Consider the following 15,307-nt stretch of genomic DNA (forward strand, 5'->3'; position numbering starts at 1 on the left):
CCACAACTTAATTTCTATAGGGAAAAAAAAGCAAGTATGTTGCTCCTCTCTTCAACAAGAAAGTTCATCAAGTAAATAACTTGCCTAATTTTCCAGATTTTCCTCCTGAACTTGAAGTAGGTGCTGAAATCCCCCTGATTTCAATAAAAAAGCTTATCTCCAAATTGAGGCATAATTTAGGATATAGCCCAAGGACATGTCTGGATGGGCAGTGCTCCTGTTTGGGCGCCTGGGCTCGGGACTGCCTAACTGGTACTCGGCTTTGATTCACAAGCTGAACTGCACTATGTCCAGACTCATCGGCAGAGAGACAGCGCTCATTAGCTTGGGCACATCTCTGAGCAATAGTGGTAACCCAGCCTCTGGGCTGGAACTCATTTACATCCAGCTCACAGAATAGGCAACGTGAATTTGTTTGCAGCCACCCATGTAGATTTGCCCCCAAGGAGATGAAAACTCAGGACATTTCCTTCACACCGCTATTTTCAGCAAATTATTTTCACACCCAAAACTGGATCAAGCACTTCAGTGTCAAACATGAATACACTAACACCAGTATGCAAGATCAGGACATACATAGTAAATGTGTAAAAAGGTGAGTGGAAATATTCTATGGAAGTTGTCTGGCAGTTTTCCAAATGCATAAAAACAAGCAACTTATTCAGTGAGCTGCTGATAATATCAGACAATCCAGTTTTGTTCTTTTGGTGGTTCTCTTTTTTTGTTGTTGTTGTTCTAAAACTCTTTAGAGAGCTTTGGGAGAGCAAATCTGTTGTTATTTGGATATAGAATAACTATATCCAACTACAGAAATACAACTGTTTTTTACCTGGACAACAAGCAAATTATGAGGAAACAGCTCAAAAGCTTTAATTTCAGCTGTTCTAGATGGTATTTTAGATAGACTCAATTTTCTAGTGTTACTTTCATCAAGCAGACGGAAATGAAATTTAAACCGGAGAATTTTAGGTGGCTTGCCATGAAATCTTCCTTCATTATAGTATGTTCAATATCTGCAGCTCCTCTGCAAAGTTATATAAAATCCACTAAATCCTCTAAAAACACAACATGTTTTGTACATAACATTAAGACTACTATTAGCAAAGATGGCAGTAAACAAAGGAATAAAAGGCCCTAAAGTATGAAGTTGAATGAATCCTATTTTTGATATTACAGGAAATATACTACTGGTAAGTGGACTCCATTTGCTATGACTGTGCTACTGTGCTGTTAAAACAAGAGTTTTTAAATCAATTCCAAGTTGCCAGCCAGTACAGATTTGTCTCAAGTGCAAAGACTCGCTGGCACTGTAGAACTGCTGCACTAACTCCTGGTGTATACCATCTCCTAATATGCTCTACAGGAGGTGGTTAAATATGTAATTAACTACCAAAACATCTTGCTTAGAGACATGGCAAAGTCTTCAGCACTGGAAATGAAAGACACATCTCTATGCTTTCCAGCTCAGCTGGAAGTTAGGGAGTAGGTGCAGGAAAAAAAAAGGGTGAGGTTCAATAGTCCACATTATGCAAGCAGTCATATCAGATACATGTTTTTCTTTAGGCTTTTAACCCATAATACTAACAAAAGTGGGTAGGGAGACTGCAGTGCTTTTTAGTGCACTGAAGACGTGTATTTTCAGAACATCCCATGGTGGCTACTGGTAAATTGCATCAGCTTCCTGTGCAGAGTTGGCCAAGCACAAGAGAGACCCTGGTGCGAGCTGCACTGACCACCCACCCCATGGCCAAGGTTTAAAGATCTGTCACAAAGCCTCCTTTTTACAGAACAGCCAATGCTCACACTACTGCCCTTTTGTATCACCATGATCAACAAATGGAGGTTTACAGTGAAAGCCTTGACATAATTGTAAAAATAAAATAAAATACAGTAATCTTCAACTGTGCTTGCCTCATTTACAACAAGGTGAGCACCCTTTGACAAAACACAGGAGAGACTTACAGGAAAAGGTGTGAAACGGTTCTGTCTTTACTGGCACCACTTGAATCGAGAACAAGCACTAACAAGCAATGGCCTTGAGGAATTTACTTGTTGTGTTCCTTTGCCAGCCTCTCCCAGCAGGTGTTGCCATGTGGGGATTTGTACTAGAAAAAAACCAGATGCGCACAGTAGGACGAGAGGAAGGGAGGGGAAGGGACACGTGTGTGTTGGGGGAGCTTTAGATGAAATTAAAATCTGATGATCAATGAAACCAGGTTTGATGGAAAGCCAAAGAACATTTTGCTTTCTAGTTTTTCCACGGAGAAATTCCATTCCCTATAGAACTCCTCATTGCTTATCTCGTTGTGCTATTTTGTGTCCCATCACACCTTTGGGAAATACAGTAACATAACAAGTATCATCAATAACAACTGATAATTATTTGTATTAATCATCAATACAGATGGAATTGGAATCCAACGATCTGGCTCAACAACTGAGGTACATTCTTTTTATTTGAACATACCAGTAAAGTTTTATTCAATGGTTCATCATTATCGTCACAATAGGAAAGGGAAAAGCAAGTAGATTCTTTGCCTGGGCTGGTAATTTTTCATAACAGTTTTGCAAGGCTACATGAAATCAGCTTTTTCAGCCTCTTCTCAATTTGCCAGACTAACACCCCCTAGGCTAACTCAGCCAATGCTGATTATTTTCCGTTGAGTCATGCTCATACTGATTCATTATGGACATGCAACTGTTCCAAACTCTACTCTTTCTCAAGAACTGCAAAAGAACTACACGCATACAACAGGGAAAGCTAATGAGTGGCACACATCAAGGCCTAGTCCAGATGCTAACTGCTAACTGCTTGCCAGCCTTCCATGCCCTTATCTCCCTGTAATGGAGTAAAATACAACACCAGAATTAAAAAATATTAACCCTGCTCCTCATGAGACAATCTCTAGCGCAATAAGTTCATCAAAGACATAACACAGCGACATGACTGAGAGTTCATTAAGTTCAAAAAAATGCAGAAAACACGATGCATCTTTTCCCCACTTCTATGCAGAAAGAATTTGCTGCAAGAACCTTAGGCAAAGAAAGTTCATCCCTAATCCTAGAATGATTAATCATCACTGTTATAATCTCCATATTGTGCTAGCACAGAATGTTTCTTTGATTAACATGCTTGAATTTTTCCTGGAATAAAAGAAAGAGATTCAGCGAACTCCTGAACACAATGCTGCTCCTGTTAAAATGACAAAATTTCTGTTGATTTTCAAGTAATCTTGATGAAGTCCTTAAGAACTTAAGGACTCAATACCCTAGAGTAAGGAGTAACATGAATAGAAAAGGAAGGAAAACTTGGTAGATAGCATTTTAGACTGAACTGGAATAAGTGACTGGACTCTAGCATTGTGCTGGTAGTGGTGTGACTGACCATCTTAGGCCTTACATTATACTGAAACTGCACCTTTCAGAAGAGCTCCATTGGTGTGCACAAGGACAGCGAGGTGGTAGATGTAGGAAAGCTTACTGCTTAACTGCTAGCAAATAAGTATGGTGCCAAAGTATCTCCACAAATCTGAAAACTACTTGCTTTTTAAAATCAATTTCACTTTTAAAGTGGGAATTGAAGTGCAGCCAGTCAGAGTAATTTCATACAAAAGTGTGTTGATTTGCAGTAAGGTCCTACATGCACTTGCATTCAGCTTGCAAAATATTAAAGTTTTATGTTCTTACTTTGACTTGAGGGAATGATTTTTTGTTCTTTTCACTGGAAGCACCAGGAAGTCCGCCATGTGAAGGCCCTTCGCATACGTATCGGAATCGAAAACCCCTCTGTGGAAATAAAGGAAAAGAAACTTGAAAGCTCTTTAAAAACAAAACTGAAAAAAGACAGCACATGCACATGTGCATGCATACACACACACACACACGACTTGCCCACAAACAGTAGTTACAACTGCTCATCCCATAAATGTTGTCTGAGCAATGGTTGACAAAGCACCACTGAACTGTAGCTCCAGAGAAATTGTCCTATTCTCACTCTTACACATTAGCAACAACCAGATATTCTTCTTTCAGTAAGTGCAGATATTTTGAGGCAGAGATCTATTTATACTCTCAAAACAAGATAAAAATTAAAAGACAGAATGTAAGAACTGTTGCTCTTTCTCCCACAATAGCTGCTAGGTAGAGAGGGTTGCAACCAATCAGGGAAGTACACAGCACCACAGAAAAAAGAGCATGGATGAAACAGAAATCCTTCCTCCTTGTAGGAAAAGCATGGGAAAGCTGTATCCCTGAGAAGAGTCCAGAGGCAGCACAAAAGATTCAGGGGACATTGAATGACCAAGTAGCAACCGCTCTAGAGTACAAACGTCCATGGATGTCTTTGTTATTACAGGAAATTATATTCCCTTTGCTTTACTAAGTATTCTACACTGTACAGAAGATGCAACTCTTAAGCAAATGTACTTGGTAACTCTACTTAGCTATGCTGTTTTATATGGCCCCCACCTTTGAATACTTTCAGACCTACTCCACAGTCCTGCAATTTCTGGCAAAGTCCCTGTCTTATACAGGCCTCCCGATGTGTCTGTTCAAATAGCACCAGGTAAGTGTTGTATCCTTCAAGGATCATTCGGACTGCAATAGTAGGCAGCTCTGAATTTGAAGTCTGTATTAGCTGACAGTGAACGTCTCAAAAAATTACTCTGTAATCATTAGCTTCAATATCTATCTCACTAAACAAAGCCTTTTCAGTTTAAGAACATATCTCCCAAGCAAATGGAAAGGTCTGTCTTTTGTTCAGATGCTGATCAGACAGTGTAATTAATCCTAAATCATATATTTGCCTTCCTATGGTGACCAAGTGACCAAGTGTATTGCAAGTGAAGTGCCCAACTATGATGAGCTTGTACTCAAGTCGTCCAGAAGGAAAAGCAAATTCCACAGTCATGATGCCAGGGACAACCCAGTCTCTCTTCACCTCTTATGCGTTACGCCCAACAGGTACAGCAGACATCCGAGTGGCCTTCCCCAGCCTATTGCCCTTCCTATGGCAGCTGTGTTTTGACACATACAGTCCTACTCTCCCCCACTGTCTCTTTGCTCCTAAAAAGAACACGGTCACAGCACCGCCTATGGATCACCCTCATTACCCTGTTATAAACCATCGCTCAGCTTGCCACATGCCATTCCACTAAAGAGCTGCTTGTGGAGATGTCATGTATGGAAAAGGGTGGTTTCTCTTTAGGCACTGCACACTATAGGCTCTGCCATGCAAAGACGTGGCCTAATTTGTGATAATCTAAAACAAGGAAGAGGCAGCATATTCTTCCAAGTGTTCACAGTACATTGCTGTTTCACATAAGACACTTAAGTGTCGCCTGTTCCCATAGGGATGCTCAAGTATAAAAATGTCCTTAGTGTGTGCCTGAAACAGATGTTCTCTACAGTCCCCTAGAAGAGTGACTGGATTGTGACATGCGTTTGCAGAAGACCAAGCAGAGGACAGAATGGCTTCTAGACAACCATCTACTTAACAGCTGCATAATGTAGGATTTTATGCAACTACGTGGGAGAGGCAAAAAAAAGGACTTTGTACTGTAACAGCTTAAGGAGGAATACTTGTAATTGCTGATGCCACCAGCCAGAATTACTTTGTACTTCAGTTGCATGAATAATAACCAGTACATTAGGATGAAACTGACACTATCAGAGCAGCATAAGTGAACGTTCGCTACTGAGTCACCAAAAAAAGTTACTTTCAAGTATTTATCTTCATTTGTCTTGGGTTATTCAGAAAAGCCAACTGTGATAAAAGGAATCTCAAAGGACAACAGGATTTCTTCATGATGACAAAACACAAGTCAAAACTTCCTGTAACTTCTGGGAACGGAATGAAATGTTTGGATTTTTTTCTTTCACATCTTTCAAGAAACATGAAACAAATTATAAAAAACTCCCATGATTGGTCTACGAATTTACGTTTCAAAATCCTGGGGTACTATAACACTCATTTCTAAGATGACAAGTCTATATTTAGCAAGACATTTTTTAAAACCCTCCATTTTTTTTTTGTCTTATGACACTTCCAAAGAGACACAGAGATGAAGACAGAACAAAACAGGAAACGATTTAACTACAAAAGTGAGAGGAAAAACTGCTCATGGTTAAATGCCATATTTGTTATTAAGTTTAACCTCTTCAACCCTTCTCTCTCATCTTAAGTCATAGCTTTATTCAAAGCTGAACATAGTGACATAGCTATCCTAAAGATTTTCAAAATGTAGTGTTCTTACCTGTTTTGGCTGCTCAATGATTTGAAGATAAGGTCCGTCTGCTAACATAAAAGAAAGAAGAAATGTCATAATGCAAATTATATTCCTATTACAATGAAACATAAGTTACAGGGATAAAATGGATATCCTTGAATGTCTTGAAATTTTTTGAAAGCACCCACGTATCTTCAGAACTTACGTAAAATTCTAATAACTAATTTATCAGTTGGGAGTCTACCATTTGTAACCTTTACCAAGACCACTGGAGTAAGAAGGGATTGATTAAATAACAAAAGCTACTTTTAGCTCAGAGGACCTAAAGGAGTAATTCAGATCACCCAGTTAAGACTCTGAGCAGTGAGTAAAAATTGGATCCTCTCCTTGCCACGGATGAGCTGCCTGGCCTTCTTGAGCTAAGGTTAACTTTTGTATTTAAACCCCTTGGGCTCTAAAGACTATATTCACAAGCCTTGGCCCTGGGGCTTCCTACCAACTAGGTGCTTTTGAAAGTTGAGAGCCAATCGGTAGCTCTGAGGTATGGGAATATAGGAGGAATTCAAGCTGTCTCAACATGTCCTAACAGTCAGAGCTGCTTTAAAAAATGGAACTGAGGAGACTAAACCATTTACATTCTTTCGATAATTTCAAATGTACTTCTAAATATACTGCTCTGCTGTGCCTCTAAAACATTGAGCACACTCTATTTGACTATATGCAGACTCTTTAATGAAATCCATCTTTGTGCATGTTGCTGACACACTGGGTTATGTTCTAAGAAATTCTGATTGTTTTTTCAAAGAAGGCTTATTAGCTTCAACAACTTGAAACCTTGCACTATTCCCTGAATCTTAGCTAACTTCACAACACAAACCTCATTCAAAACGCACCAGTTTAAATAGCCTTCGAGCAGACCCTAAATCCAATGAGAACTCCGTGCCACCAGAGCTCAGAATTAATCACCTCGTCAAAGGAAGCTCCAACTCTGATCAATTGGATTATTTACACAGAGAGGAGGAAAGCTCTCTAGGTGGATGGGTGTGAAACGCCTCTTCAAATGCAAGCTATTCCTGAGGCTGAAAACAACAGTTCTGCGAGGTATAATTTCCTTCCTGTCTCTTGACAAGCAAAGAAGAGGATTTGGGTTTCAATGCTAAAAAATCAGTTGTTATCAAAGCAGACCCCAAATGACAGCTTCACTGTGAATGCCTGCACAATATATTGCCAGCTATATTCCTGTTGAGTTTATGCATCATCACTTATACCCTGCTGAAGCTATTCATGCTGAGGAATCTAGCAAGCTCACTGGGACACATGAAACCTCCAGAAGAGACAAGCTACATCTATACAGCAGGGCCTGAAAGCAAAAAAAAAGCATATTGTGCCTTGCCAGCATCCACGAAAAGGTATGGTCAGCCTCTGAACATCTGTACCACCTGCAAGTACCATGCTATCCAGCTACCTCAACCAGGTAGTACTTGGCTTGAGCACAGAACGACATGCTTGCTTCAACTTCAGTGTCCACTGATAATTAAAAATGGCAGAGGATTAATTCATTTACAATTTGCAGTATCACAGTGTGTCCTCTGCTCCTCAATACAACTTTAATAAAAGAGACCTTCACGTCCTCAGACAACACAGTTCGTAACTGATTACTCTCAAAATGAAAAGTTTTGATAAATATGCTAACAGATAGAATTATTATTTTGCTGTCAGAGTCAGCAAAACTGAATTAACTTCATGCTAAAGGTCCATTGCAAATGCCAGTCACAACAATTTCACATAAAAAGATAATTTAGTTCCCAAATCCAACACTCTTCCTGTGAAAAAGTAAACAGTGCTACAATTAAAATCTTTAAAGTCATGTAAAGCAACTGCTTCAAGACCATACACACATTACTTTACACTAGAAATCAGGAAAAACATTTTGGGCTTTAGAAAGTTTAAAAGATGTAGATTAATTAATTAGTTTTAGTGTGGTTTTATGCTCTTTTTTCTGACTAACATGGAGTCAAGATGAGTAAAGTTGAGTTTAAGCATGATACTGGCACTTGAATGTAAGACCGCTGTTCACAGATCTCTAACTCTCTCCATGCATTAGGCACCTAACATTTTATACTTTAACAATCCAGAGGCCTTGTATCTTCTGGGCACTGGCAGAAGCAATTCACTTTAAATACAACCGCGTAGCTCAACTCTCAACCAAGCCTCCAGGTCAGGGCCTGCCAAGCAGTTGTTCTTCGGCTGTCTTCCCCTTAGGAATTCACTTTCAAGGCATATACTTGTGATTAGAATCGGCACAAAACCTTACTGCTCCCTCTTAAGCATGAGCCAGAAAAACAAAGTGCTCTTTTATACAAAAGCTACTACGTGGTTCCAGCAGTCCCCCAGGATGCAGCAGACCCAGGTTCAAGACTTTCCTCCGCATGAGGGAGTTCAAAGTCCTAAGAGAGGGATTTCCATTATATTGGCCTAGTGGAAAGCTCAAGGGGAATTGTTTGTACTACTGAGACGGTTTCACCTTGCATGGCATTTGTGAAAACTCTGGAAAATGGAAAACTTAGGACAGTAGTACTAATGCCCCCTTGGGAAAAAAACTTCTAAAAAGCATACAGATATATTAAAAAATAAAGTATTTTACATACCAATACTAAGAAAGTGCAAAAAAGGGTGCAGTCTGCTATCATTAATCAGTGGTAATAGACATTAACTGATCATATACCCATGTATTAAAGACAAAGCTTTGCAAGGTCTTATTTTAGCCTTTGGATTTTATGAATAAACATTTTCTCTTTTCTTACGACTAAGTAATTCTCTGGTACAGCATTTGAAGCAGATCTGAGTAAGTGGACAGAGAAGGCACACTAATACAAGGCACTTGATTATACCAGAAATGCTATCTAGAAATAAAGCAGAAATATTAAAGGTAACTTTCAAGCCTAAGTGACATATTATTTTGACTATGAAATGGATTTTGCTTCGCAAAGGTCTCATCCAGCTGTCTTCCCTAAGCTCTGAATACTTTCCAGAAGTACGTTAGACAGACAGCCTAACATTTGCTGTGTGGTCCCTTCTCTGTCTCTTCCTCTCCCTCTCTCAAATCTTTTCCCCAGGAGGGGGAATGTGAAATAAACCAAGGTGTTTTGCACAGGGAAGTTTTTAATAGTTGATTTCTATTAGTAGGCATGTCTGGTCTAAGCAGATGGCAGGAAGCTGAAGATGTACACCTTGTAAATGGCACGTATAATGACGAGGTTTGTGACGACCTTTTGCACCTCTGTTCTAGGCTGGTCAAGTTGTTGGTGAGGAACCCCCCTTTAAGAGTTACACAAGCAGAAGGAGGAACACTACTAAACACACAGCTTGAGCTCCACGTTTGCCCCAGAGAGGCTGAAGCAGCATACAGTCACGGAGTTGGCCTCCACACAGGGATGACTCCCACAGCTGCCAAGAGCCGAGTTTTGACATGAGACTGCTCACGACTTGCCTGGCACTGCTGCACAACCAGGAGGGCTATGAACGGCAACTCGGTCATGCAGTCCTCCAGCCTGGAGGGGGTTTGGTGCAGAATGCCACATCCTGATACTCTTCAATGCTTCCTTTTCTGTCTTCTCGCCTCGCTTGCCACAGGCCAGCTCACATCCCGCTGCCTCCCCTCCAGCCTGACTCACAGTCGCACTTCCCCACATCTTCTCCAACTGCTACATTTCTTCATTTTCCTTCCTGTCTGAGTCAGAGGCCCTCCTGCATCTTGACACTCCCACCGCTTACATTCTTTCTTCCTCTTGACAGGCCTCACCCTGCGCACACAATTCCCAAAGGAGCACCCACTGAGGTGTGCTCTTTCCACCACAGCCAAGTCAAGAGTTTGTGAGGTTGGGAGGATATAGGCAGCTATATTGCATCCTGCCCTTGTAATTGCGTGCTGTTTTACCCAGTGGATATGGATGAAACCACTCTCAGCCTCTAGGTCTTGGTTATAAAACCCAATACCAACTCTCTTGTGTCCATCCTGGAAGTGGTACCTTGCTGCTAAAAGCTCAGACTCCAGATCTAGTCTCTTATCCTTCCTTAAGGCCTGTTGTAGACATAGACCTGTTAGAGCAGGTCTATGGCAGAGGAGAGCCACGAGGATGATCAGAGGGCTGGAGCACCTCTCCTGTGAAGGCAGGCTGAGGGAGCTGGGGTTGTTCAGCCTGTAGAAGAGAAGGCCCTGGGGAGACCTCACGGCAGCCTGCCAGTACCTAAAGGGGATCTCCAGGAAAGCTGGGGAGGAACTCTTTGTCAAGGTGACAGTGATAAGACAAGGGTGAATGGTTTTAAACTAGAAGTGGGGATATTTAGATTAGATATTAGGAAAAAAATCTTCACTCAAAGGGTGTGAGGCACTGGAACAGGCTGCCCAGAGAAGTTGGGGATGCACCGTGTGGCTTAACCCAGCAGGCAGCTAAGCACCACACAGCCATTCTCTCACTCCCCCGAGCGTCATCAGGGAGAGTACAAGGAAAAAGTACAAGAACTCGTGGGTTGAGATAAGAACAGTTTAATAAGAAAGGAAGAAGAAGAAAAAAAAAAAGAATTAAAATCCCAAGTGATGCACAACGCAATTGCTCACCAGCTGCCAACTGATGCCCAGCCAGTCTCTGAGCAGCATCCGCCTCCCCCCAGCCATTTCCCCCAGTTTTATTTTCAACATGATGCTACGTGGAACGGGACATCCCTTTGGTCACCACGGATCAGCTGTCCTGGCTTTGTCCCGTCCCAGCTTCTTGTGCTCCTCGTTGGCAGGGCAGTATGAGAAGCCAAAAATCCTTGACTCAGTGTAAGCACTGCTCAGCAACAGCTAAAAACATTGATGCGTTATCAGCATTATTCTCATCCTAAATCCAAAACATAGCAACATATCAGCTACTAGGAAGATTAGGAAAATTAACTCTATACCAGCCAAAACCAGGACACCCCATCCCTGGAAGCGTTTAAGGCCAGGCTGGATGGGGCTTTGAGCAACCTGGTCTGATGGGAGGTGTCCCTGCCCACGGCAGGGGGTTGGAACTAGATGGTTTTTAAGGTTCCTGCCAACCCAAACCATTCTGTGATTCATAAGTCCTCCCCCTCAGGGATCTACCCTTACAGGAAGGCTCTGCAAAATTTAAAGTGTGATATTTAAAGCAAGATGTTTAAAGCAAGCAGCACATGGGCTTTGCTTAACCTGTTTCCTCCCCCATTTCACTCTCCAGAAGATTTAGAAAAAAACACCAAAAGCTGTAGGCAATTCTGCCCATGCTTATGGACTAGGGCTGCTGCCGTGGGACCAGGAAATGAACACCCATCTCATTTTTGCTGATGGTCAGGCTTCCCTGAATCTCCCACTAAGAATAACTGTCTCTTTGAGAAAATATGAAATAAAGCTTCTCTCTCTTTTTTTTTTTTTTTAAAGGGCATGCTTTATCCTTCTATACCTTTCCTGGTTCTCAACAGCAAGCATTGCAGAATGTTGGGCAGAGGAGGTTAAATAATACAAGAAAATGTAATTTGAGCAGCCTTTTCAGCTGCTGATGGTCCTGCTTCAACTTCACAGGCTTAGTCTGACTGGAAAAAAATAAAAAAAAGAAAAAAAGAAAAAACAAACAAACAACAACTGAGAGCCAATGGCTAGTTAGATGAGAGCCCCTAATAAACAAAAATAAGTGACCAGTTCCCCCAAACACCCCTCTCTCTCTCCCCCCGCCTGAGTACTCTGCAATACGGTTATAGATGGTCTTGTATAATCAGGAGTAAGAAAGAAACACCTAAAATTATAAAATACTTTGCTAAGAGTTCTGCCAATGTCCTCTCCAATTTCAGGCACCACTTTATCCCTCCACTACACAGTGGACATCAGACTGCTGCATATCTGCTTTTACACTGCCTTAATACCTGCTGCAGATAATTCTCTTTCCATCCCCTACATCATCAAGGGTTAGTACCTGACTCTCAAAGGCAGGATGCTTCCTAAGGAGCCAAAGAACCTGCTGACTTCATGCTACACCATGCCTGCTACTGGGGGTATTTTAAACGCACAGCTTGGTCCTACAGCTTGTGCTGTTACGGTAGTTGTTATAAATATAACCTTTTTTCACCCAAGGTACACAGAGACCACTTCTCCTTCTAGTTTTAAATGTAAATGTAAAACTTGAACCAAGTAACTACCTACTACAGGTTTAGAGCCAAAATAACCAAGCACTGACTGTAATTTTTACTTAAAACTGATATACGTGAGACAGAAAAAAGTGGGTAGAGAGATCTGAGCACTGACAAATGCAAAGAGAAAATCCTTGCCCCGTCACCTCAAAGGTTTTCCAGTATTACTGTAAATATTAATGTAACAGCAGAACATCTATCATTAGAAAGTCCCCAAATTCCCCAGCTATTTGTTGAATCACCTACACTGGCATGATAAGGCAATTCAGTTATACATTGAAACTGCCTGCCAATGTAATACGTCTGACAATGCGCATTTATGAACATAGAGATTGAAAGATGTAGGCACCACACCAAATCATGAGCAATAATTAATGTCCTTGGATCTTTGTGTTTAAATCATCCAATTGTACTAAACAAAAATCCTTTTTAGAACACTTATTTCACCTTCTCTGTATCTTGACTGGAAGTACTTTTGGAAAATCCCACTTGAATTTGTAACTGGTCTTCTTGTATAGAAAGAAATAACTAGTTCCTGCTTAGAAACAACCAGAACGTAATATATAAATTATTATATTACATTATAACTAAAAAGCTAGCTATCAATACACCATAGTTTCAAGCAGGGGAGGAAGTAAGTATTATAGTGATAGTACTCAAGAAACAAAATCATTAGATAGCATTGAATTGACAACCTTTTCTGAAATTTATGATTGAGCTTTTGTTTGTAATAATTTGAAATCCACACTTCTTAATTAAATCCCATTTTGTACACGGGGAATGTGCCACCTATATTTCAGCAGTAGACAAGAGCAGTGCCGTAAAAAAAAAAAAAAGAAAGAAAGAAAGAAAGAAAAAAGGACAGTTTCTAAGTAATTTTGCGAATAAAGGATACAGCTAGACTTAGACTTGAAAGAGTTTTCTGTGATTCTAGATCTCAGTGAATTCTTGACTCCCTGACGTGATTTTAAAAACAGCTGTTTTCTAGTTTAGACAGGACATAGATATCTGAAAATCAGTTTTATATATCTGAATAATTTGTATGGAATGAACCTGGCATGAAGAGTACAAAGTAAGCTTAAATAGTAATGTGTAAAAAAGATATAATTCTGGGGAAATCAAAATTCCAATAACCTTATTCGTTCCTTAGAAACTCTGGGAGAACAGTGAAAAAAGAAGCCCTTGGTATATAACTTACAAGCCCTTTAATCTTACACAGACGAATCTTACTGTATAATTATACTGCCTTAATAAAAACAGTGCAAACAAATGATTGCAACATTCATTTGCTGGATGCCTGTCCATATTTGTCAAGAGCTTTGCTCATCGGAACATTTTATCTTGAAACAAAATTATCTGTACCATATGTGTTTCTTGATCCTTCCTCGCTAATATTCAGTCAAGAGAACTTGAAGTATGGTCTAAACCAGGAAGCACTGAAACAGTAAACATGCCTTTATTTTTCAATCAGCATTTATTTTTACGTTAAAGTGGAATTTTACCTATGAAGTAAAAGGCTAATACTGTTTATTTCATTCTATCCTTTACACCTTTGCTGCTGTCAAGTGTATCGAATATATAAAAAAAAGCAAAAACACAAAGGGGATTTGCTCTTTCAACAAAACAAAGCCATCTGTGATATAGAAGATACTACCTACATCCTTACACAACCAACTCAAACAGATCAAATCAACAAGAGAAAGTTGCCATGTTAAAAGACATTAATAACTATACTGGAGATGGTAAATCAAGAAAAAACTCATATAGTTAAATAGATTTTTAATTCCCACCTCCTTTCCCATCAGCCATTTTAATAAATTAAGCAGGAGAAACATAGGATTTTCTAAATTCAAGCAAAATTAATAAATTTAATATGCAAAACCAGACCTAAATTGATCAAGCAGCTAATACTGGCTGACATATAACACACATATTTGATATTCTTGTTCTGGAACCATACTGGAAGAACTGCATATCAGGCTTTTGCAGAACACTATTTGGTTATTTTCAGTGTTCGGTTGCAAAATTTGACTCTGAACTTTCAAACTGGTGTTATTATTCAGGAAGTTGTCAGGTACTTTTAATACCAGACAGCCACAGTACAGGAAACAGAGAAGTCACTGAGAAGGAAAAACACATTCGAATGATACAGGAAGTTGAATACACTCTACTTTTTATTAGTGAAAAACAAGCACCTTAAGAATTATTACAACAAATGTTCAAGAGAAAAAAAAAAGTACATATTGTACTCTGCAAACTGGCAATACAAACATTAGAGGTCACTGATGATGCAAATTAAAAAAATAAATTAAGAAGAGGTCACTCAAAGCTCTTTGGTCACTCAAATCATTTAACTGATTGAAACTTTCAGTTTCTGTACAAGTCAAATGAAAATCACTTTGTCTCACTCTTGAAACTTTCATGAGGTTAAATATGAAGTCAGTCCAACATTAGTCTAGTTGACAACTTTGTATATAGTATTAAGAAATACAATAGTGTAAACAAAACAATCGCTGACAAGAATTTCACACAAAAGAAAAACAAAACTGGAAGAAACAGCATGAAAATAGCACAATCCGATAGCAACAGTTCCTACCTGTTCGTAGTGGTAAGTCTGAAGTGATGTAACCTGTATTATTAAATATTGTATTCATTCCCATGAACTGGTCCATTGCAAACATCTGTATTGAAAAAGAGTATACTCTTCATTACTACACACATAAATAGTTTCATAAAGTAACTTTCAGCAAAGAACTTCAGAGTTCTCTGCAAATATTCAGGCTCCAATAAGTAAACATTTTGTATCTAGTTTATTTCTGCTGGCAACAGCAATGCCAGCAAAGTTGATGGTAGGGACAAAATTTCACGAATCTTACATGACTGCACTGAGCTCAGCA

General features: G+C 39.8%; 1 protein-coding gene across 2 annotated transcripts in view; it reads right to left on the bottom strand.

Annotated features, from left to right (window-relative positions):
- NFKB1 (nuclear factor kappa B subunit 1) overlaps window positions 1–15,307 on the bottom strand; it is a 58,133-nt gene that overhangs the window by 29,554 nt on the left and 13,272 nt on the right. The window contains exons 3-5 of one of the 2 annotated variants that reach the window (XM_080590631.1): window positions 15,007–15,091; window positions 6,255–6,292; window positions 3,688–3,786 (exon numbers count right to left, since the gene is read on the bottom strand). In XM_080590631.1, coding sequence (XP_080446757.1) covers window positions 3,688–3,786; window positions 6,255–6,292; window positions 15,007–15,091 — 222 coding nt within the window. Of the gene's footprint in view, window positions 1–3,687; window positions 3,787–6,254; window positions 6,296–15,006; window positions 15,092–15,307 lie in introns of both variants that reach the window. The other variant, XM_080590630.1, reaches the window with a different exon arrangement.

This window comes from Anser brachyrhynchus (assembly GCF_964034855.1).
Source record: "Anser brachyrhynchus genome assembly, chromosome: 4".
Classification (NCBI taxonomy): domain Eukaryota; kingdom Metazoa; phylum Chordata; class Aves; order Anseriformes; family Anatidae; genus Anser; species Anser brachyrhynchus.